The sequence below is a fragment of the Salvelinus alpinus genome, chromosome 23, assembly GCF_045679555.1.
Source record: "Salvelinus alpinus chromosome 23, SLU_Salpinus.1, whole genome shotgun sequence".
Lineage (NCBI taxonomy): Eukaryota > Metazoa > Chordata > Actinopteri > Salmoniformes > Salmonidae > Salvelinus > Salvelinus alpinus.
The window spans coordinates 14,711,057-14,732,881 of record NC_092108.1 but is presented as its reverse complement, the minus strand read 5'-3'; the positions used below and the strand labels follow the sequence as shown (position 1 = coordinate 14,732,881).

At 45.9% G+C, this 21,825-nt stretch overlaps 1 protein-coding gene across 1 annotated transcript; it reads right to left on the bottom strand.

Moving 5' to 3' along the window:
* Positions 1-11,155: 11,155 nt before the first annotated feature.
* LOC139550294 (mediator of DNA damage checkpoint protein 1-like) lies at positions 11,156-17,091 on the bottom strand. The gene is made up of 10 exons (XM_071361100.1): positions 16,461-17,091; positions 16,266-16,384; positions 14,822-16,188; positions 12,417-14,626; positions 12,220-12,338; positions 12,045-12,148; positions 11,798-11,975; positions 11,510-11,713; positions 11,346-11,437; positions 11,156-11,274 (listed from the first exon to the last, which is right to left on the bottom strand). Exons 1-10 carry the CDS (start codon positions 17,031-17,033, stop codon positions 11,222-11,224), a joined length of 5,019 nt encoding a protein of 1,672 aa, XP_071217201.1. The 5' UTR covers positions 17,034-17,091; the 3' UTR covers positions 11,156-11,221.
* Between the last annotated feature and the right edge of the window lie 4,734 nt (positions 17,092-21,825).

Genomic DNA, 21,825 nt, shown 5'->3' with positions numbered 1-21,825 from the left:
ATTTTATAGCCACAATGTCTGACAAAGGCCCCACCCCATTCAGCAATCAGCTTGATTATTGTCCAGACCTGATTAATTATACAGGTGCTGAAGAATGTGAAGTTGATTGTCATTTACCTTCCATTGGTTGCCTTTGTGCAGACAAAATCACGCACACCTGGAGCTTATTGAGGAGGGCTCAACTTTAGAGAGTGTTCATAGAAATGTGTTATGTAGGACAGACATGCTTTTCTGTAGTGGATGTTACTCCCTGATCCTGTTGTTGTTCTAACCTTGGTAGAGAAAATGAAAGATTGGTCAGAAGTCAGTGATATAGGGAAACTGGTTGACTTTGGTTGAAGTTTTTACGCATTTTTATCGCTTTTCACACATGGATCCAAGGACCCAGAAACTGGGTGCACAGCTAGCAGGTGTTTACGTTCCTGAATTTGATGTGCAAATATGTAGAAGACTAACAGATGAACTGTCAGTATAATCATTTGAACTGTTGGCGATTAGTAGTTTCCCTCCAGTGGGTGGAGGACGTACAACCTGTCAGAATTATAGTACGCTCAGATTCCCTGTCTATATTGAATTGTTTATCATCTGGCTAATCTAATAGGAGTGACCTACTATTGGAGGTATTAATGTTATTATGGAGAGTTGAGAGACAGGGCGTGTTGAATGAATGAATTAATGAATTAAATGTATTTCCGTATCAAATCGCCAATTGGAAACCCATCCCTTATGTTTATGAGATTAATTGACACAAACAAACATTACAATAATTCACTATGGTAATTAAATGATCATTCTTCTTCCGGTGTGCTCTGCATTGTGCATCGCATAAAGAGTGAAAAAAACAAGTCAAAATCAATACATATTAGTAAATAAGGTTATCCAAATAATAATTACATCCCTAGAGCAGTAAAATAATAAACATACATTGTACACAGTTGAAGTAGGAAGTTCTCAGTGTCTCCCGACCCCTCCTGTCTCAGCTTCCAGTATTTCGTGGGGCTAGGGTCAGTCTGTTATCTGGAGTATTTCTCCTGTCTTATCCGGTGTCCTGTGTGAATTTAAGTATGCTCTCTCTAATTTTCTCTTTCTTTCTCTCTCTCGGAGGACCTGAGCCCTAGGACCATGCCTCAGGACTACCTGGCCTGATGACTCGTTGCTGTCCCCAGTCCACCTGGCTGTTCTGCTGCTCCAGTTTCAACTGTTCTGCCTGCTACTATGGATCCCTGACCTGTTCACCGGATGTGCTACCTGTCCCAGACCTGCTGTTTTCAACTCTCTAGAGACAGCAGGAGCGGTAGAGATACTCTGAATGATCGACTATGAAAAGCCAACTGACATTTACTCCTGAGGTGCTGACCTGTTGCACCCTCGACAACCACTGTGATTATTATTAGTTAACCATGCTGGTCATCTATGAACATGTGAACATCTTGGCCATGTTCTGTTATGATCTCCACCCGGCACAGCCAGAAGAGGACTGGCCACCTCTCAAAGCCTGGATCCTCTCTAGGTTTCGTCCTAGGTTCTGGCCTTTCTAGGGAGTTTTTCCTAGCCACCGTGCTTCTACACCTGCATTGCTTGCTGTTTGGGGTTTTAGGCTGGGTTTCTGTACAGCACTTTGAGATATCAACTGATGTAAGAAGGGCTTTATAAATAAATGTGATTTGATTGGATTTATATGCACTTAGATTGGAGTCATTAAAACTCATTTTTCAACCACTCCACAAATTTCTTGTTAACAAACTACAGTTTTGGCAAGTCAGTTAGGACATCTATTTTGTGCATGACACAAGTCATTTTTCCAACAATTGTTTAAAGACAGATTATTTCACTTATAATTCACTGCATCACAATTCAAGTGGGTCAGAAGTTTACATACACTAAGTTGACTGTGCCTTTAAACAGCTTGGACAATTCCAGAAAATGATGTCTTGGCTTTAGAAGCTTCTGATAGGCTAATTGCAAGTGCATCGGCGATGTCATACCCACAGCGTCTATTAAAACATTCCCAAACCAGAAACCGTGGATTGATGGCAGCATTCGAGCAAAACGGAAAGCGCGAACCACTGCTTTTAATCAGGGCAAGGTGACCGGAAACATGACCGAATACAAACAGTGTAGCTATTCCCTCCGCAAGGCAATCAAACAAGCTAAGCGTCAGTATAGAGACAGAGTAGAGTCGCAATTCAACGGCTCAGACACGAGAGGTATGTGGAAGGGTCTACAGTCAATCACGGACTATAAAAAGAAAACCAGCCCCGTCGCGGACCAGGATGTCTTGCTCCCAGACTGACTAAACAACTTCTTTGCTCGCTTTTTGAGGACAACACAATGCCACTGACACGGCCCGCTGCTAAAACCTGCGGGCTCTCCTTCACTGCAGCCGACGTGAGCAAAACATTTAAACGTGTCAACCCTCGCAAGGCTGCAGGCCCAGACGGCATCCCCAGCCGCGTCCTCAGAGCATGCGCAGACCAGCTGGCTGGTGTGTTTACGGACATATTCAATCAATCCTTATCCAAGTCTGCTGTCCCCACATGCTTCAAGAGGGCCACCATTGTTCCTGTTCCCAAGAAAGCTAAGGTAACTGAGCTAAATGACTACCGCCCCGTAGCACTCACTTCCATCATCATAAAATGCTTTGAGAGACTAATCAAGGACCATATCAACTCCACCCTACCTGACACCCTAGACCCACTCCAATTTGCTTACCGCCCCAATAGGTCCACAGACGACGCAATCGCAATCACACTGCACACTGCCCTAACCCATCTGGACAAGAGGAATACCTATGTGAGAATGCTGTTCATCGACTACAGCTCAGCATTTAACACCATAGTACCTCTATAGCTCAGCCCTCTCCTGTACTCCCTATTCACCCACGACTGCGTGGCCATGCACGCCTCCAAGGCAATCATCAAGTTTGCAGACAACACTACAGTGGTAGGCTTGACCAACAACGACGAGACGGCCTACAGGGAGGAGGTGAGGGCCCTCGGAGTGTGGTGCCAGGAAAATAACCTCACACTCAACGTCAACAAAACAAAGGAGATGATCGTGGACGTCAGGAAACAGCAGAAGAAGCACCCCCCTATCCACATCGACGGGACAATAGTGGAGAGGGTAGAAAGTTTTAAGTTCCTCGGCGTACACATCACGGACAAACTGAAATGGTCCAATCACACAGACAGCGTGGTGAAGAAGGCACAGCAGCGCCTCTTCAACCTCAGGAGGCTGAAGAAATTCGGCTTGTCACCAAAAACACAAACTTTTACAGATGCACAATCGAGAGCATCCTGTCGGGCTGTATCACCGCCTGGTACGGCAACTGCTCTGCCCACAACCGTAAGGCTCTCCAGAGGGTAGTGAGGTTTGCACAATGCATCACCGGGGGCAAACTACCTGCCCTCCAGGACACCTACACCACCCAATGTCACAGAAAGGCCAAAAAGATCATCAAGGACAACAACCACCCGAGCCACTGCCTGTTCACCCCGCTATCATCCAGAAGGCGAGGTCAGTACAGGTGCATCAAAGCAGGGACCGAGAGACTGAAAAACAGTTTCTATCTCAAGGCCATCAGACTGTTAAACAGCCATAACTAACATTGAGTGGCTGCTGCCAACATACTGACTCAACTCCAGCCACTGGAAAAATTTATGTAATAAATGTAGCACCAGCCACTTCATATAATGTTTACATACCCTACATTACTCATCTCATATCATCTCATATACTGTACTCTATACCATCTACTGCGTCTTTCCATCTTTTATTTTTTTTAATATATTTTTTAAATTTGACCCCCCTTTCTCCCCAATTTCATGGTATCCAATTGTTAGTAATTACTATCTTGTCTCATCGCTACAACTCCCGTACGGGCTCGGGAGAGACGAAGGTCGAAAGCTATGCGTCCTCCGAAACACAACCCAACCAAGCCGCACTGCTTCTTAACACAGCGCGCCTCCAACCCGGAAGCCAGCCCACCAATCTGTCGGAGGAAACACCGTGCACCTGGCTACCTTGGTTTGCGCGCACTGCGCCCGGCCCGCCACAGAACTCACTGGTGTGCGATGAGACAAGGATATCCCTACCGGCCAAACCCTCCCTAACCCGGACGACGCTAGGCCAATTGCGCGTCACCCCACGGACCTCCCGGTCGCGGCCGGCTGCGACAGAGCCTGGGCACGAACCCAGAGTCTCTGGTGGCACAGCTAGCGCTGCGATGCAGTGCCCTAGACCACTGCGCCACCCGGGAGGCCCACTGCATCTTTCCATCTTGATGTAATGTATCACGAGCCACTTTAAACAATGCCACTTCATATAATGTTTACATACCCTACATTACTCATTCTCATATGTACAGTGGGGCAAAAAAGTATTTAGTCAGCCACCAATTGTGCAAGTTCTCCCACTTAAAAAGATGAGAGAGGCCTGTCATTTTCATCATAGGTACACTTCAACTATGACAGACAAAATGATTTAAAAAAATCCAGAAAATCACATTGTAGGATTTTTAATGCATTTATTTGCAAATTATGGTGGAAAATAAGTATTTGGTCAATAACAAAAGTTTATCTCAATACTTTGTTATATACCCTTTGTTGGCAATGACAGAGGTCAAACGTTTTCTGTAAGTCTTCACAAGGTTTTCACACACTGTTGCTGGTATTTTGGCCCATTCCTCCATGCAGATCTCCTCTAGAGCAGTGATGTTTTGGGGCTGTTGCTGGGCAACACGGACTTTCAACTCCCTCCAAAGATTTTCTATGGGGTTGAGATCTGGAGACTGGCTAGGCCACTCCAGGACCTTGAAATGCTTCTTACGAAGCCACTCCTTCGTTGCCCGGGCGGTGTGTTTGGGATCATTGTCATGCTGAAAGACCCAACCACGATACACGATACATGGCCCCATTCATTCTTTCCTTTACACGGATCAGTCGTCCTGGTCCCTTTGCAGAAAAACAGCCCCAAAGCATGATGTTTCCACCCCCATGCTTCACAGTAGGTATGGTGTTCTTTGGATGCAACTCAGCATTCTTTGTCCTCCAAACACGACGAGTTGAGTTTTTACCAAAAAGTTATATTTTGGTTTCATCTGACCATATGACATTCTTCCAATCTTCTTCTGGATCATCCAAATGCTCTCTAGCAAACTTCAGACGGGCCTGGACATGTACTGGCTTAAGCAGGGGGACACGTCTGGCACTGCAGGATTTGAGTCCCTGGCGGCGTAGTGTGTTACTGATGGTAGGCTTTGTTACTTTGGTCCCAGCTCTCTGCAGGTCATTCACTAGGTCCCCCGTGTGGTTCTGGGATTTTTGCTCACCGTTCTTGTGATCATTTTGACCCCACGGGGTGAGATCTTGCGTGGAGCCCCAGATCGAGGGAGATTATCAGTGGTCTTGTATGTCTTCCATTTCCTAATAATTGCTCCCACAGTTGATTTCTTCAAACCAAGCTGCTTACCTATTGCAGATTCAGTCTTCCCAGCCTGGTGCAGGTCTATAATTTTGTTTCTGGTGTCCTTTGACAGCTCTTTGGTCTTGGCCATAGTGGAGTTTGGAGTGTGACTGTTTGAGGTTGTGGACAGGTGTCTTTTATACTGATAACAAGTTCAAACAGGTGCCATTAATACAGGTAACGAGTGGAGGACAAAGGAGCCTCTTAAAGAAGAAGTTACAGGTCTGTGAGAGCCAGAAATCTTGCTTGTTTGTAGGTGACCAAATACTTATTTTCCACCATAATTTGCAAATAAATTCATAAAAAATCCTACAATGTGATTTTCTGGATTTTGTCTGTCATAGTTGAAGTGTACCTATGATGAAAATGACAGGCCTCTCTCATCTTTTTAAGTGGGAGAACTTGCACAATTGGTGGCTGACTAAATACTTTTTTGCCCCACTGTGTATATACTGTACTCTATACCATCTACTGCATCTTACCATCTTGATGTAATGTATCACTAGCCACTTTAAACAATGCCACTTTTGTATGTTTACATACCACACATTACTCATCTCATATGTACATACTGTACTCTATACCATCCACTGCATCTTGCCTATGCCGTTCTATACCATCACTCATTCATATATTTTTTTATGTACATATTCTTATTAATTCCTTTACACTTGTGTGTATAAGGTAATTCTTGTGAAATTGTTAGGTTAGATTACTCGTTGGATATTACTGCATTGTCGGAACTAGAAGCCCAAGCATTTCGCTACACTCGCATTAACATCTGCTAACCATGTGTATGTGACAAATAAAATTTGATTTGATTTTGATTTGACATAATTTGAGTCAATTGAAGGTGTAACTGTGGATCTATTTCAAGGCCTACCTTCAAACCCAGTGCCTCTTTGCTTGACATCATGGGAAAAAGAAAAGAAATCAGCCAAGACCTCAGAAAAAATAATTGTAGACATCCACAAGTCTGGTTTGTCCTTGGGAGCAATTTCTAAACGCATGAAGGTACCATATTTATCTGTACAAATAGTAGTTTGCAAGTATAAACACCATGGGACCACGCAGCCATTATACCGCTCAGGGAGGAGAGGCGTTCTGTCTCCTAGAGATGAATGTACTCTAGTGCAAAAAGTGCAAATCAATCCCAGAACAACAGCAAAGGACATTGTGAAGATGCTGGAGGAAACAGGTACAAAAGCATCTATATCCACAGTAAAACGAGTCCGCCATAAAAAAGCCAGACTACGGTTCGCAACTGCACATGGGGACAAAGATTGTACTTTTTGGAGAAATGTCCTCTGGTCTGATGAAACAAAAAGAGAACTGTTTGGCCATAATGACCATCGTTGTGTTCGGAGGAACAAGGGGGAGGCTTGCAAGCCGAAGAACACCATCCCAACCATGAAGCACGGGGGTGGCAGCATCATGTTGTGGGGGTGCTTTGCTGCAGGAGGGACTGGTGCACTTCACAAAATAGATGGCATCACGAGGGAGGGAAATTATGTGGATATATTGAAGCAACATCTTAAGACATCAGTTACGAAGTTAAAGCTTGGTCGCAAATGGGTCTTCCAAATGGACAATGACCCCAAGCATACTTCCAAAGTTGTGGGGAAATGGCTTAAGGACAACAAAGTCAAGGTATTGGAGTGGCCATCACAAACCCCTGACCTCAATCCTATAGAAAATTTGTGGGCAGAACTGAAAAAGCGTGTGTGAGCAAGGAGATCTACAAACCTGACTCAGTTACACCAGCTCTGTCAAGAGGAATGGTCCAAAATTCACCCAGCTTATTGTGGGAAGCTTGTGGAAGGCTACCCAAAATGTTTGACCCAAGTTAAACATTTTCAAGGCAATGCTACCAAATAGTAATTGAGTGTATGTAAACTTCTGCCACACTGGGAATGTGATGGAAGAAATAAATGATGAAATAAATCATTCTCTCTATTATTAGTCTGACATTTCACATTCTTAAAATAAAGTGGTAATCCTAACTGAGACAGGGAACTTTTACTAGGATTAAATGTCAGGAATTGTGAAAAACTGAGTTTAAATGTGTTTGGCTAAGGTGTATGTAAACTTCCGACTTCAACTGTACATACATACATAACATATATAGATAAATATATATACAGAAGAAAAAAATAAACAGAAGTCATTTGAACCCAGTCTGGCACAAAGAGAATGTTCATATGGGAGAGTAGCCTATACACAATCTATATACATACATGCCATTTACCACATAGAAGCTAAATATTTTTACAATTTAATTATAGGTAGCCTTTTTTCTTTTATTCCAGGCGTTATAAAAGAAAAAGGGCTAGTAGTGAGGTTCTACTGGATCCCAGCCTATTCGCTTGTGGAAGGGAATGAAATTGTAGAGCAGTTAGCTAAAAGAGCTTTAAAACAAGATATAATTCATATTAATGTTCAACGGGGTAGAGGTGAGGCTAAATGTTAGATCAGAGACATTGTGATAGATGTGTGGCAGTAGAGATGGGAATCTGAGCCCATGGGCCGGAATTTATATGCTCTCCAAAGAAAGGTTGGTAGACCAATATTCAAAGGTCAGATTAGGAAGGAAGAGGTGATGTAACAGTAGTGTCCCGTCCTCTCAGGTCGTTGGCCTGGGGTAAGATCAGATAGGGTTCAAGTAGTGGATTAAGGTGTTGGGTTTTAATGAGTATAGGGTTAGTTGGTGGTTAATAAAAAATGTGTGTCACCCTCAAAATTGTCTGAATTAATCTGATGAATCAAGAAATCTGTAATTTGGATGTTTTTACCAAGGAAGTCTTAGCTAGATGTAAAATTGTGTGACTAAGGTGTTTGGTGCAGTTTTTCTCAAGTACAAAAATGTGCCTGAAAACTAGTAGTGCACTGCAGACAGATTCCAGTCAGCTGCTGCAGTGCAGGACAGATTTCTGAGAACATGTCTACAACTTCATCAGCAAGCTGTCAAACTATCAGAAATAAAGTACATACAGTTTATCAGTGCCCAAAATCACTAGCTAGCTAAGTTCCATCTCTGTGTTTGTCAATGAAGCTTGCTAACAGCTAGCAGGCACATTGAGCAAATAAAAAGAAATCTGATTGTATGTGTCACATGCTTCGTAGACAACTAACAGTGAAACTCTTACTTACGGGTCCATTTCCAGCAATGAAGAGTTAAAGATAACATAAACAAATGTGAAATAGTGACACAAGGAATAAGTACACAGTGAATAACAAATAAAAAATAATGAGTAAAAATAACATGGCTACCTACAGGGAGTACCAGTACCGAGTCGATGTGCAGGGGTACAGGGTAATCAAATGACTACCCGGACTATTTGCATTGTGTGCCCCCCCCAACCCCTCTTTTTACGCTGCTGCTACTCTCTGTTTATCATATATGCATAGTCACTTTAACTATACATTCATGTACATACTACCTCAATAAGCCTGACTAACCGGTGTCTGTATGTAGCCTCAAAACTTTTATAGCCTCGCTAGTGTATATAGCCTGTCTTTTTACTGTTGTTTTATTTCTTTACCTACCTATTGTTCACCTAATACCTTTTTTGCACTATTGGTTAGAGCCTGTAAGTAAGCATTTCACTGTAAGGTCTACACGGTTGTATTCAGCGCACGTGACAAAAAAACTTTGATTTGCTATGTGTTGTACATAGAGCTAAAGTAACTAGGCAACAGTATAAATAATAGACAGGAGCAGCAGTGTGTGTATGTAGCATCAGTATGCATGTGTGTGCATGATATGTGTGTGTGGGCGTGTTTGTGTGTGTGTGTTGGGGTGTTACTGAAAGTATGTGTGAGTGTGTGCACATAGAGCAGGGTTTCCCAACTGGCAGCCCGTGGACTGAATTTGACCCGAGGATGGTCTTATTTGCCCTCCCAAGTTTTCTGAGCAAAACATGAAAGACTATAAATACACCAGGAAATAAGCTCCAAGTGATTTTAATTTAAGAACTCTGTTCTAAGGTATTCCCACGCATAGTATAGAAACACGTGACCGGTTTGAAATAATGTTTTAGTCAAACATATCTGTTTGGGCTTCTTGAGGTCAATTTGCAGTCTACAAATGATTTTGTAATTATGTTCTGGCCCCCCAATCATGCACTCAACAAAACAATTGGCCGCGGCTGAATCTAGCTGATGATCCCCGGCATGGAGTCAGTGCAAATGGGTAAGTACAAAAAAGGGTCAATGCAAGTACAATAGTATGTGTAGCCATTAGCTTGTTAAGAAGTCTTATGGCTTGGAGGTAGAAGCTGTTCGGGGTCCTGTTGGTGCCAGACTTGGTGCACTGGTACCGCTTGTCATGCGGAAACAGAGAACGCAGTCTGTGGCTTGGGTGGCTGTAGTCTGACAATTTTTTGGCCTTTGACACCGCCTAGTATAGAGGTCCTGGATGGCAGGGAGTGATGTACTAGGCCATACGCATTACCCTCTGTAGCAACTTGCGATCAGATGCCAATCAGTTTCCATACCAAGCTGTGATGCAGCCAGTCCAGATGCTCTCAATGGTTCAGCTGTAGAACTTTTTGAGTATCTGAGGGCCTATGCCAAATCTTGGGGTTAGAGGCATTGTGTGTTCTTCACAACTGTGTTGTGTTTGGACACCCCTCCACTGCTAACAAATTCACAACTGGGAGCGGACAAGCTTCACCTATTCCTCTTTTTGGATTGATGGATACATACCCTTATTTGAACTTGCTTTGAATATTCAATGAGGGGTGTTGTCAACCTCCTGAATTCTAAGGCGAAGGTACTTCAAATTGAGAAGTGAAAACCAACTCCAACTTCTTGCCAAAGTAAGTTGGTCATACACTGACAAAGTCAGGTGTGTAAATTTGACACATTTTTCTTCAGATGAAGTTGCACTTTGGTTCTTGATAACTGACTGTCAGTTATCTAGCTTATTTTCCCCAATGCACAATAATTTTCTACTAACAATATGGGTTCGGGGGGGGGGGGGGGTCTTGGATGGTTAGGGGTGGCCTGGCCCAAACATCACTGGTTCGGATCCCCGAGTCAGCTGGGTGGGGGAATCTGTCGTTGTGCCCTTGATCCTGACTGCTCCTGTGGGTCGCTCTGGATGGGAGCGTCTGTTAAATGACTAGAAAGTAATGTAAACGTTGAGCAGCTTCACTGCACTTTAAAATTCAGGTCCGTACAGGTATGCCACATTTTTAGCTGGCTACCAGTAACAACCTTAGCTCAGAAAGTTCATCCAGCGCTTGAAGACAATTGTTGACAGACCTCATGAAAATGCATAGGCCGTAGTACATTTTACACTAGACTCAACATTTGACTTATATTGATGCAACACAGGCCTTTTCTCAGCACTACGCATCATGCCTCTTGTCCACTCAATGATCTTCTGTTACAGCTGCAATGGTTCTGAGGTCAGTTTAGACATTAATGCCTCCTGCCTAAACTGACATGACTTGCCCTCACAAACATCACTGAAGTCAAGCGCGCATGAATCCAGACACTTTAAATGTTTATTTTCAAAAAAAATCTAGTCAATTGACAAATCACTCCTGGAAATTGATGGGGCCCAAGGGAACAATTCAGTAGCAATGTTACAAACCTGAGAAATGTAGCTCATGAAAGTTCTGGGAATGAAAGTGATCAGCTACACATTCCTGAATTTTACATTCCAAATAAATCCAGTCAGATGTGAACTTTGTAATGTAATAGGTTTATTCTCCTCAACAGTTTAAAAAAAGGCAACATTCTTGTAATATTACTCTTGGACCATGATAGGGCCCATGGTAGCTTCACCTTCCTTCTGCACATCTGAGGAGAGTAGAGAACAGTGATAGGATTTTTTTTAAACTGATAAAGCTCTGGCTTTGATTGACACTTACCTGAATCACTGTCCAGATCTCTAGCCTTGCTTGCAACACAGCTGGAGTCACAGCAGCCACAAACCTGGTCATCCCCACCTGCAGCCTTCCAGCTAAATATGAAGGTTAGTTTATATAGCAGCATGTCATAAAGGTAATATACCCACAACTCAGTTTATACATACCCATCTGTGAAAGAGCAGGCCTTGTTCTCAGCATCAATGGGGGACGAGGCTGCAGTTGCTTTCAGATGACATGTTATGTAGAGCTGTTGGGAATCATTCTGTGTTTGGAACCTGAAGGACTCCAGCTGAAACTGGATCTTGTCATCCTGGGATCTGGACAGGAACTGGGAGCTGGAGCCGGTCAACTTGGCATCAACCAGACACCTGAGGAGACCAAGGGTCAACGTTAGACTTCAGGGGTTACATTTAAGGTAATATAAGAGGAGTCAAACTGACAACTAAACTCACCCATGGTCCTCAATGAAAGAATATCTAGGGACAGTATGAACATCAGGCGCCAAGGTGGCGACACAGCGGTCCACAAAGACACGGAGGGGAACGTGGTGGTACGGCATGACCGAGGCTTCCATGTTGATGATGTCACCTAGACGGTAATGGTTGGAGGGCCTCTCAAACTGCCAGTCAGCTGGAAAGACGAGTGGCATGTCAGTGGGGGTTTACACAAAGGAAGAGGCTTCCAGTCAGGTTTACCTACTAGTCATTAACCTCAGGGAGAAGTAGAGGAGTTCCTCTGCCACCATGTTGGAAGTGTAGGGGATCCAGGTCGGCTTCGGGTATTTGCTGCTCACATCGTGATTCCTAGAAACAAACATGGAATACGGCCTCAGAATGATATGGGTTGTCAAAGTGAAGAACGCAACAATAGTTACCTCAAGTAGTGGCACTCAATATCAACCATAGCTGCACTGGTCTTCAATATAGCAGTGTTAGCAACAGGTTTTGGCTCATAGACAAGAGTGAAGGTGTAGATCAGCACATCCTCAGTCATCTAGGAACAGGATCACAAATGATGTAGCACAAGAATAATGATTCACAGTCAGGAAGTTACACAACAAATGTGACATACCGTCAGCTCACTGCCACATCCATGCAGCTCTGATTCAAAGATGAGCACATGAGCTTCAGCATCCTCCTCAGTGGCAGCACAACCTCCTAGAGTGATACGCTCTGGCTGGATGAGCCGGCCAATCCCCAGCAGGTCCTGGTTCACCTGCACACGGACCACACTCTCCCCACACTGAGCTGACACACTATTGGCCGCCACCTGCTTCAGCCGCTCAGACACAGTAGGCTTGTGCTCAGGCTTTGCAACTTTAGGATAGCGCCAAGTCAAAGGGTTCTCAGAAGTCGGCTTGGACTGGGAGCTCTCAGGGTCTTCATCCTGGCTAGGTTTCTGGCCCAAAGGCACACCAACAGGTTCCTGGCCCACAGACTCTCCTCTAGGTTGCTGGACCACAGTCTCTTGGCCCACAGGCCGCTCGCTAGGATCCTGGCCCACAGGCTGCTCTCCAAACGGTTCCTGGGCCACAGGCTCACTAGGTTCTTGTCCCACAGGGTCACCAACATGCTCGCTAAGTTTATTACCCAAAATCTCACTTGGTTCCTGGCCCACAGGCTGCTCGCCAAAAGGTTCATGGGCCACAGCCTGCTCGCCAACAGGTTCCTGGGCCACAGCCTGCTCGCCAACAGGTTCCAAAGCCACAGGCTGCTCTCCAGCAGGTTCCAAAGCCACAGGCTGCTCACTAGGTTCCTGGCCCACAGGCTGCTCACTAGGTTCCTGGCCCACAGGCTCTTGGCCCACAGGCTGGCTAGGTTCCTGGCCCACAGGCTGCTCTCCAACAGGTTCCTGGCCCACAGGCTGCTCACTAGGTTCCTGGCCCACAGGCTCTTGGCCCACAGGCTGGCTAGGTTCCTGGCCAACAGGCTGCTCTCCAACAGGTTCCTGGCCCACAGGCTGCTCACTTGGTTCTTGGCCCATAGGCTCTTGGCCCACAGGCTGGCTAGGTTCCTGGCCAACAGGCTGCTCTCCAACAGGTTCCTGGCCCACAGGCTGCTCTCCAACAGGTTCCTGGCCCACAGGCTGCTCACTTGGTTCTTGGCCCACAGGCTCTTGGCCCACAGGCTGGCTAGGTTCCTGGCCCACAGGCTGCCCGCTAGGTGCCTGGCCCACAGGCTTTCCAACATACTCGCTAAGCTCATCACCCAAAAACTCACTTGGTTCCCGACCCACAGGCTCACTAGGTTCTTGGCCCACAGGGTCATTGCCCACAGGCTGCTCTCCAGGATCATCACCCAAAGGCTCTCCAGGATCTTGACCCACAGGCTCGCCACTAGGATCCTGGCCCACAGGCTGCTCTCCAACCGGTTCCTGGCCCACAGGCTGCTCTCCAGCTTCGTGGCCCACAGGCTGCTCTCCAGCTTCGTGGCCCACAGGCTGCTCGCCAACAGGCACGCTAGGTTCCTGGCCCACAGGCACGCTAGGTTCCTGGCCCACAGGCTCGCCAGGTTCCTGGCCCACAGGCTCGCCAACAAGCTCGCTAGTTTCTAGACCCAAAAGCCCACCAAAAATCTCACTAGGTTCCTGTCCAACAATCTTTCCAACCGGATCCTGGCCCACAGGCTGCTCACTAGGTTCCTGGCCCACAGGCTGCTCACTAGGTTCCCAGCCCACAGGCTGCTCACTAGGTTCCCAGCCCACAGGCTGCTCTCCAACAGCTTCATGGCCCAAAGGCCCACCAACAGGCTCGCTAGGTTCCTGTCCAACAGTCTTTCCAACCGGATCCCAGCCCACAAGCTGCTCGCTGGGTTCCCGGCCCACAGGGTCACCAACATGCTCGCTAAGTTTATTACCCAAAATCTCACTTGGTTCCTGGCCCACAGGCTGCTCGCCAACAGGTTCCTGGCCCACAGGCTGCTCACTAGGTTCCTTTCCCACAGGCTGCTCACTAGGTTCCTGGCCCACAGGCTGGCTAGGTTCCTGGCCCACAGGCTGCTCTCCAACAGGTTCCTGGACCACAGGCTGCTCTCCAACAGGTTCCTGGCCCACAGGCTGCTCTCCAACAGGTTCCTGGCCCACAGGCTGCTCTCCAACAGGTTCCTGGCCCACAGGCTGCTCTCCAACAGGTTCCTGGCCCACAGGCTGCTCACTCGGTTCCTGGCCCACAGGCTGCTCACTCGGTTCCTGGCCCACAGGCTCTTGGCCCACAGGCTGGCTAGGTTCCTGGCCAACAGGCTGCTCTCCAACAGGTTCCTGGCCCATAGGCTGCTCTCCAACAGGTTCCTGGCCCACAGGCTGCTCTCCAACAGGTTCCTGGCCCACAGGCTCTTGGCCCACAGGCTGGCTAGGTTCCTGGCCCACAGGCTGCTCGCCAGGTGCCTGGCCCACAGGCTTTCCAACATACTCGCTAAGCTCATTACCCAAAATCTCACTTGGTTCCTGACCCACAGGCTCACTAGGTTCTTGGCCCACAGGCTCATGGCCCACAGGTTGCTCTCCAGGATCTTCACCCACAGGCTCGCCGCTAGGATCCTGGCCCACAGGCTGCTCTCCAACCGGTTCCTGGGCCACAGGCTCACTAGGTTCTTGGCCCACAGGCTCACCAACATGCTCGCTAAGTTCATTACCCAAAATCTCACTTCGTTCCAGGCCCACAGGCTCCTCGCCAACAGGTTCATGGGCCACAGGCTGCTCGACAACAGGTTCCAAAGCCACAGGCTGCTCGCCAACAGGTTCCTGGCCCACAGGCTGCTCACTAGGTTCCTGGCCCACAGGCTGCTCACTAGGTTCCTGGCCCACAGTCTGGCTAGGTTCCTGGCCCACAGGCTGCTCGCCAACAGGTTCCTGGCCCACAGGCTCTTGGCCCACGGGCTGGCTAGGTTCCTGGCCCACAGGCTGCTCGCTAGGTTCCTGGCCCACAGGATTTCCAACATACTCGCTAAGCTCATTATCCAAAATCTCACTTGGTTCCTGACCCACAGGCTCGCTAGGTTCCTGACCCGAAGGTTCGCCAACAGGCTGCTGGCTAAGTTCCTGTCCAACTGGCTGCTCTCCAACAGGGTGCTGGCCCACAGGCTCACTAGGTTCTTGGCCCACAGGGTCATGGCCCACAGGCTGCTCTCCAGGGTCATGGCCCACAGGCTCTTGGCCCATAGTCTGGCTAGGTTCCTGGCCCACAGGCTGCTCGCTAGGTTCCTGGCCCAAAGGCTCTCCAACATGCTCACTAAGTTCTTGGCCCAAAGGCTCGCTAGGTTCCTGACCCAAAGGCTTGCCAACAGTCTGCTCTCCAACAGGTTCCTGGGCCACAGGCTCACCAAAATGCTCGCTAAGTTCATTACCCAAAACCTCACTTGGTTCGTGGCCCACAGGCGGCTCTCCAGCTTCGTGGCCCACAGGCGGCTCTCCAGCTTCATGGCCCAGAATCGGCTCGCCAACAGGGACGCTAGGTTCCTGGCCCACAGGCTGCTCACTAGGTTCCTGGCCCACAGGCTGCTCACTAGGTTCCTGGCCCACAGGCTGCTCACTAGGTTCCTGGCCCACAGGCTGCTCACTAGGTTCCCGTCCCACAGGCTGCTCACTAGGTTCCCGTCCCACAGGCTGCTCTCCAACAGCTTCATGGCCCAAAGGCCCACCAACAGGCTCCCTAGGTTCCTGTCCAACAGTCTTTCCAACCGGATCCCGGCCCACAAGCTGCTCGCTAGGTTCCCGGGCAACAGGCTCTACCACATGCTCGCTAGGTTCCCGGCCCACAGGCTTTATAACAACCTGGCTAGGTTCTTGGCCCACAGGCTTGCTAGGTTCTACAGCATACTTCAGGGCATTGCTGCTCACATCATGAATCCTATGAACACGAAATATACCATTACTCAAACTTCAAATTCTAGGTGTTGTCAAAGTGAAGAATGCAACAATAGTTACCTCAAGTAGTGGCACTCAATATCAACCATAGCTTTACTGGTCTTCAATATAGAAATGTTAGCAAGAGGTTTTTGCTCATAGACAAGAGTGAAGGTGTAGATCAGCACATCCTCAGTCATCTAGGAACAGGATCACAAATCATGCATCAGATAATAATAACATTCTTCAGGAAGTTAAACAACAAATGTGACATACCGTCATCTCACTGCCACAGCCATGCAGCTCTGATTCAAAGGTGAGCACAAGAGCTTCAGCATCCTCCTCAATGGCAGCACAGCCTCCTAGAGTGAGACGCTCTGGCTGGATGAGCCGGCCAATCCCCAGAAGTTCCTGCTTCACCTCCACACGGACCACACTTTGCCCACACCGAGCCACCACACCGTTGGCTGCCACCTGCTTTAGCCGCTCAAACACTGTAGAATTGCGCTCATGCTTATCAAGCGTAGGATAGAGCCAAGTCGGAGGGTTCTCAAATGTCTGCTTGGACTGTAAGTTCTCAGGGTCTTCATCCTGGCTAGTTTCCTGTCCCACGGGCTCGACGCTGGGCTCCTGCCCCACAGGCTCGCTAGGTTCTTGTCCCACAGGGTCACCAGGGTCCTCTCCCACAGGCTCTTCTTGCACTGGCTGCTGAGAGTCAAACTGGGCTGAAACTTCATCGTCATGCAGAAACCCCAATCTCGGATATAACCATCTGGAGTCCAAAGCATCACTTACACAGCCAACAGCCACGACCAACAGCAGCACTGCAGACGCTTGCCTGAACCCCATCACTCCAAATTGACATGAGTTATTCTTGTCAATTCTTCCACAGCGTCTGTCAAACCATTTTATAGCCACGATGTCTGACAAAGGCCCCACCCCATTCAGCAATCAGCTTGATTATTGTTCAGACCTGATTAATTATACAGGTGCTGAAGAATGTGAAGTTGATTGTCATTTACCTTCCATTGGTTGCCTTTGTGCAGACAAAATCACGCACACCTGGAGCTTATTGAGGAGGGCTCAACTTTAGAGAGTGTTCATAGAAATGTGTTATGTAGGACAGACATGCTTTTCTGTAGTGGATGTTACTCCCAGATCCTGTTGTTGATCTAACCTTGGTAGAGAAAATGAAAGATTGGTCAGAAGTCAGTGATATAGGGAAACTGGTTGACAATTACTTTGGTAGAAGTTTTTACGCATTTTTACCGCTTTTCACAAATGGATCCAAGGACCCAGAAACTGGGCGCACAGCTAGCAGGTGTTTACATTCCTGAATTTGATGTGCAGATATGTAGAAGACTAACAGATGAACTGTCAGTATAATCATTTGAACTGTTGGCGATAGTAGTTTCCCTCCAGTGGGTGGAGGATGTACAACCTGTCAGAATTATAGTACGCTCAGATTCCCTGTCTATATTGAATTGTTTATCATCTGGCTAATCTAATAGGAGTGACCTACTATTGGAGGTATTAATGTTATTATGGAGAATTGAGAGACAGGGCGTGTTGAATGAATGAATGAAATGTATTTCCATATCAAATCGCCAATTGGAAACCCATCCCTTATGCTTATGGGATTAATTGACACAAACAAACATTACAATATTTCACTATGGTAATTAAATTATCATTCTTCTTCCGGTGTTCCCTGCATTGTGCATCGCATAAAGAGTGAAAAAAAAATTGTAAAGAATGTGAAATGTCAGAATAATCGGAGAGAGAATGATCTAGTTCAGCTTTTAGTCCTTTCATCACATTCCCAGTGGGTCAGAAGTTTACACACTCAGTATTTGGTAGCATTGCCTTTAAATTGTTTAACTTGGGTCAAATGTTTTGGGTAGCCTTCCACAAGCTTCCCACAATAAGTAGAGTGAATTTTGGACCATTCCTCTTGACAGAGCTGGTGTAACTGAGTCAGGTTTGTAGGCCTCTTTGCTCGCACACGCTTTTTCAGTTCTGCCCACAAATTTCTATAGGATTGTGGTCAGGGCTTTGTGATGGCCACTCCAATACCTTGACTTTGTTGTCCTTAAGCCATTTTGCCACAACTTTGGAAGTATGCTTGAGGTCATTGTCCATTTGGAAGACCCATTTGCGACCAAGCTTTAACTTCCTGACTGACGTCTTGAGATGTTGCTTCAATATATCCACATAATTTTCCTGCCTCGTGATGCCATCTATTTTGTGAAGTGCACCAGTTTTTCCTGCAGCAAAGCACTCCCACAACATGGTGCTGCCACCCCCGTGCTTGGGATGGTGTTCTTCAGCTTGCAAGCATCCCCCTTGTTCCTCCAAACATAACAATGGTCATTATGGCCAAACAGATAAATAGATCTATTTTTGTTTCATCAGACCAGAGGACATTTCTCCAAAAAGTACGATCTTTGTCCCCATGTGCAGTTGCAAACCGTAGTCTGTTTTTTTATGGCGGTTTTGGAGCAGTGGCTTCTTCCTTGCTGAGCGGCCTTTCAGGTTGTGTCGATATAGGACTCGTTTTACTGTGGATATAGATACTTTTGTACCGGTTTGCTCCAGCATCTTCACAAGGTCCTTTGCTGTTGTTCTGGGATTTGCACTTTTCGCACCAAAGTACGTTCATCTCTAGGCGACAGAACGCGTCTCCTTCCTGAGCGGTATGACGGCTGCGTGGTCCCATTGTGTTTATACGTGTGTACTATTGTTTGTACAGATGAACGTGGTACCTTCAGGCGTTTGGAAATAGCTTCTAAGGACAAACCAGACTTGTTGAGGTCTATAATTGTTTTTCTGAGGTCGGCTGATTTCTTTTGATTTTCCCTCATGATGTCAAGCAAAGATGCACTGAGTTTGAAGGTAGGCCTTGAAATACATCCACAGGTAAACCTCCAATTGACTCAAATTATGTCAATTAGCCTATCCGGCTTCTGAAGCCATGACAATCATTTTCTGGAATTTTCCAAGCTGTTTAAAGGCACAGTCAACTTAGTGTATGTAAACGTCTGACCCACTGGAATTGTGATACAGTGAATTATAAGTGGAATAATCTGTCTGTAAACAATTGTTGGAAAAATTACTTGTGTCATGCACAAAGTAGATGTCCTATCCGACTTCCCAAAACTATAGTTTGTTAACAAGACATTTGTGGATTGGTTGAAAAACGGGTTTTAATGACTCCAACCTAAGTGTATGTAAACTTCCGACTTCAACTGTATACAGCATGGGTGTCAAACTCTGGCCCGCGGGCCAAATTTGGCCCGCGGGGTAATTATATTTGGCCCGCGAGACAATACCAAATTACTACTAGAGCTGGCCCGCCGGTATTATACAGCGCATTCACCGCTAATACTACGAATCCCATAATGCTCTGCTGTTGTTTTCGCGCGCCAATCAGGACAGGACCCAGAAACGCCCTCTCCTCTGTGACAGTAGTCATAGCAACATAGACGCTACAACTGTCAGCGCGCTATCCCTTCCCAAAAATGGCGAAAAGAAAGGCAGAAAACAGGAGCTTTCTGGACAAGTGGAGGCAGAATATCTGTTTACATATGTAAAAGACAAACCTGTTTGTCTTGTTTGTGGAGTCAACGTGGCTGTAAGTAAGGAGTACAACATTAGACGACACTATGAAACGAAACACCATGACAAATACAAGGACCTGGACATGACTCAAAGGAGCCAGAAAGTAGAGGAGATGAAAAGAAGTTTGGTTTCACAACAGAATATGTTCAAAAAAGCCACATCACAAAGTGAGGCTGCTGTAAAGGCTAGTTATATAGTGGCAGCAGAGATCGCAAAATCAGCCCGGCCCTTTAATGAGGGAGAGTTCGTGAAAAAGTGCATGGTGAAAGTTTGTGACCTCGTATGCCCAGAGAAAAAGCAAGCATTTTATTTGTAAAATTATTAGCCAGTGGAAAAAGTTTATTTTGGTATTTAAATCAGAAGGCTGCAAATAGAAAAGAGGCATACGATTTTTATTTAAATTTGATTTATTTAATAAATGAATGCCATTGGTGTTTTTTCATTTGAAATTCGATTTTGCATGTCTCCACTATTAAATTATATATTGTATGGTAATAAGCGATGCTTGTTCCATATTCAATGTTAAAGCAAAACTTGTTTGGGTCCATATTAAAAGGTTCATTTGTTCAATGTTGGCCCTCGACTTTGTTCAGGTTTTACATTTTGGCCCACTGGGTATTTGAGTTTGACACCCCTGGTATACAGTGTGTATGTATATTATTTTACTGCTCTAATTATTGTTTGGATAACCTTATTTACTATAAAGTGGTGATCCTAACTGACCTTAGCCAGGGGATTTTTACTAGGATTAAATGTCAGGAGTTGTGAAAAACTGAGTTTAAATGTATTTGGCTAAGGTGTATGTAATCACAACTTCAACTCTATATACACAAACATATATATATACAGATAAATACATAAGAAAAGCTAAAAAGATACATTAGTCATTTGAACCCAGTCTGGCACAAAGAGAATGTTCATATGGGAGAGTAGCCTATACACAATCTATATACATACATGCCATTTACCACATAGAAGCTAAATATTTTTACAATTTAATTATAGGTAGCCTTTTTTCTTTTATTCCAGGCGTTATAAAAGAAAAAGGGCTAGTAGTGAGGTTCTACTGGATCCCAGCCTATTCGCTTGTGGAAGGGAATGAAATTGTAGAGCAGTTAGCTAAAAGAGCTTTAAAACAAGATATAATTCATATTAATGTTCAACGGGGTAGAGGTGAGGCTAAATGTTAGATCAGAGACATTGTGATAGATGTGTGGCAGTAGAGATGGGAATCTGAGCCCATGGGCCGGCATTTATATGCTCTCCAAAGAAAGGTTGGTAGACCAATATTCAAAGGTCAGATTAGGAAGGAAGAGGTGTGGATTCTGTGTGTATTCTGTGTTTGCAGAGTAAGTTCAAATAATCAAAAAAGTAGGTGTTGTTATATTGTTGTAAGTTTGTTTAAGAGAGGGAAAGACTGAAGTGTAGGATCATTGAGGTTGGATGGGGGGGTTGGAAGGGATTTTGGGTAAGGGGGAGGGTCTATTAGAAGTTAGTAGGGCTCTTTTTAATATTCTCAGAAGTACTGAGTTCGGTAGGAGGATTTAGAAATGAGGAGCTAATGTTGTAAATAGTGATTGACCAAACACTCCAGCACAGTGGGTGGCGGCATGCACCTTTTTTAACATGTGTTTGCGGACTGCCAAAATATCATAGAGGAAGAAGAAGAATACTTTTCTATAATGGTGTGAGCTCTATATCACAGGAGGTTAGTGGCACATTAATTGGGGAGGACGGGATAGTGGTAATGGCTGGAGAAGAATGAGTGGAATGTTATCAAATACATCAAACACATGGTTTGATGCCATTCCATTCGCACTGTTCAAGCCATTATTATGAGCTTGAATATTATTATCCTCCCCTCAGCAGCCTCCACTGCTCTATAAATTGCATTGCTATAGGATCACACAGGTGCTCACGATAATAAAGTTGACTGTAATTTAACCACACACCTTGTGTTGCGTCATGGGGTGGGAATATATGCTTGAGTAAGGTTGGCTTTTTAGCGTTCATAGCAATG

Excerpts from the sequence above, each read along its gene's own strand:
- LOC139550294 (XM_071361100.1), bottom strand. The coding sequence starts at position 17,033 with ATGGGGTTCAGGCAAGCGTCTGCAGTGCTGCTGTTGGTCGTGGCTGTT. Across the intron at positions 16,385-16,460 it reads GCTGTGGCAGTGAGATGACG|ATGACTGAGGATGTGCTGAT; the intron begins GTATGTCACATT and ends TCCTGTTCCTAG. Across the intron at positions 14,627-14,821 it reads GCAACCTGTGGGCCATGAGC|CTGTTGGAGAGCAGCCTATG; the intron begins CTGTGGGCCAAG and ends TGGGCCAGGAAC.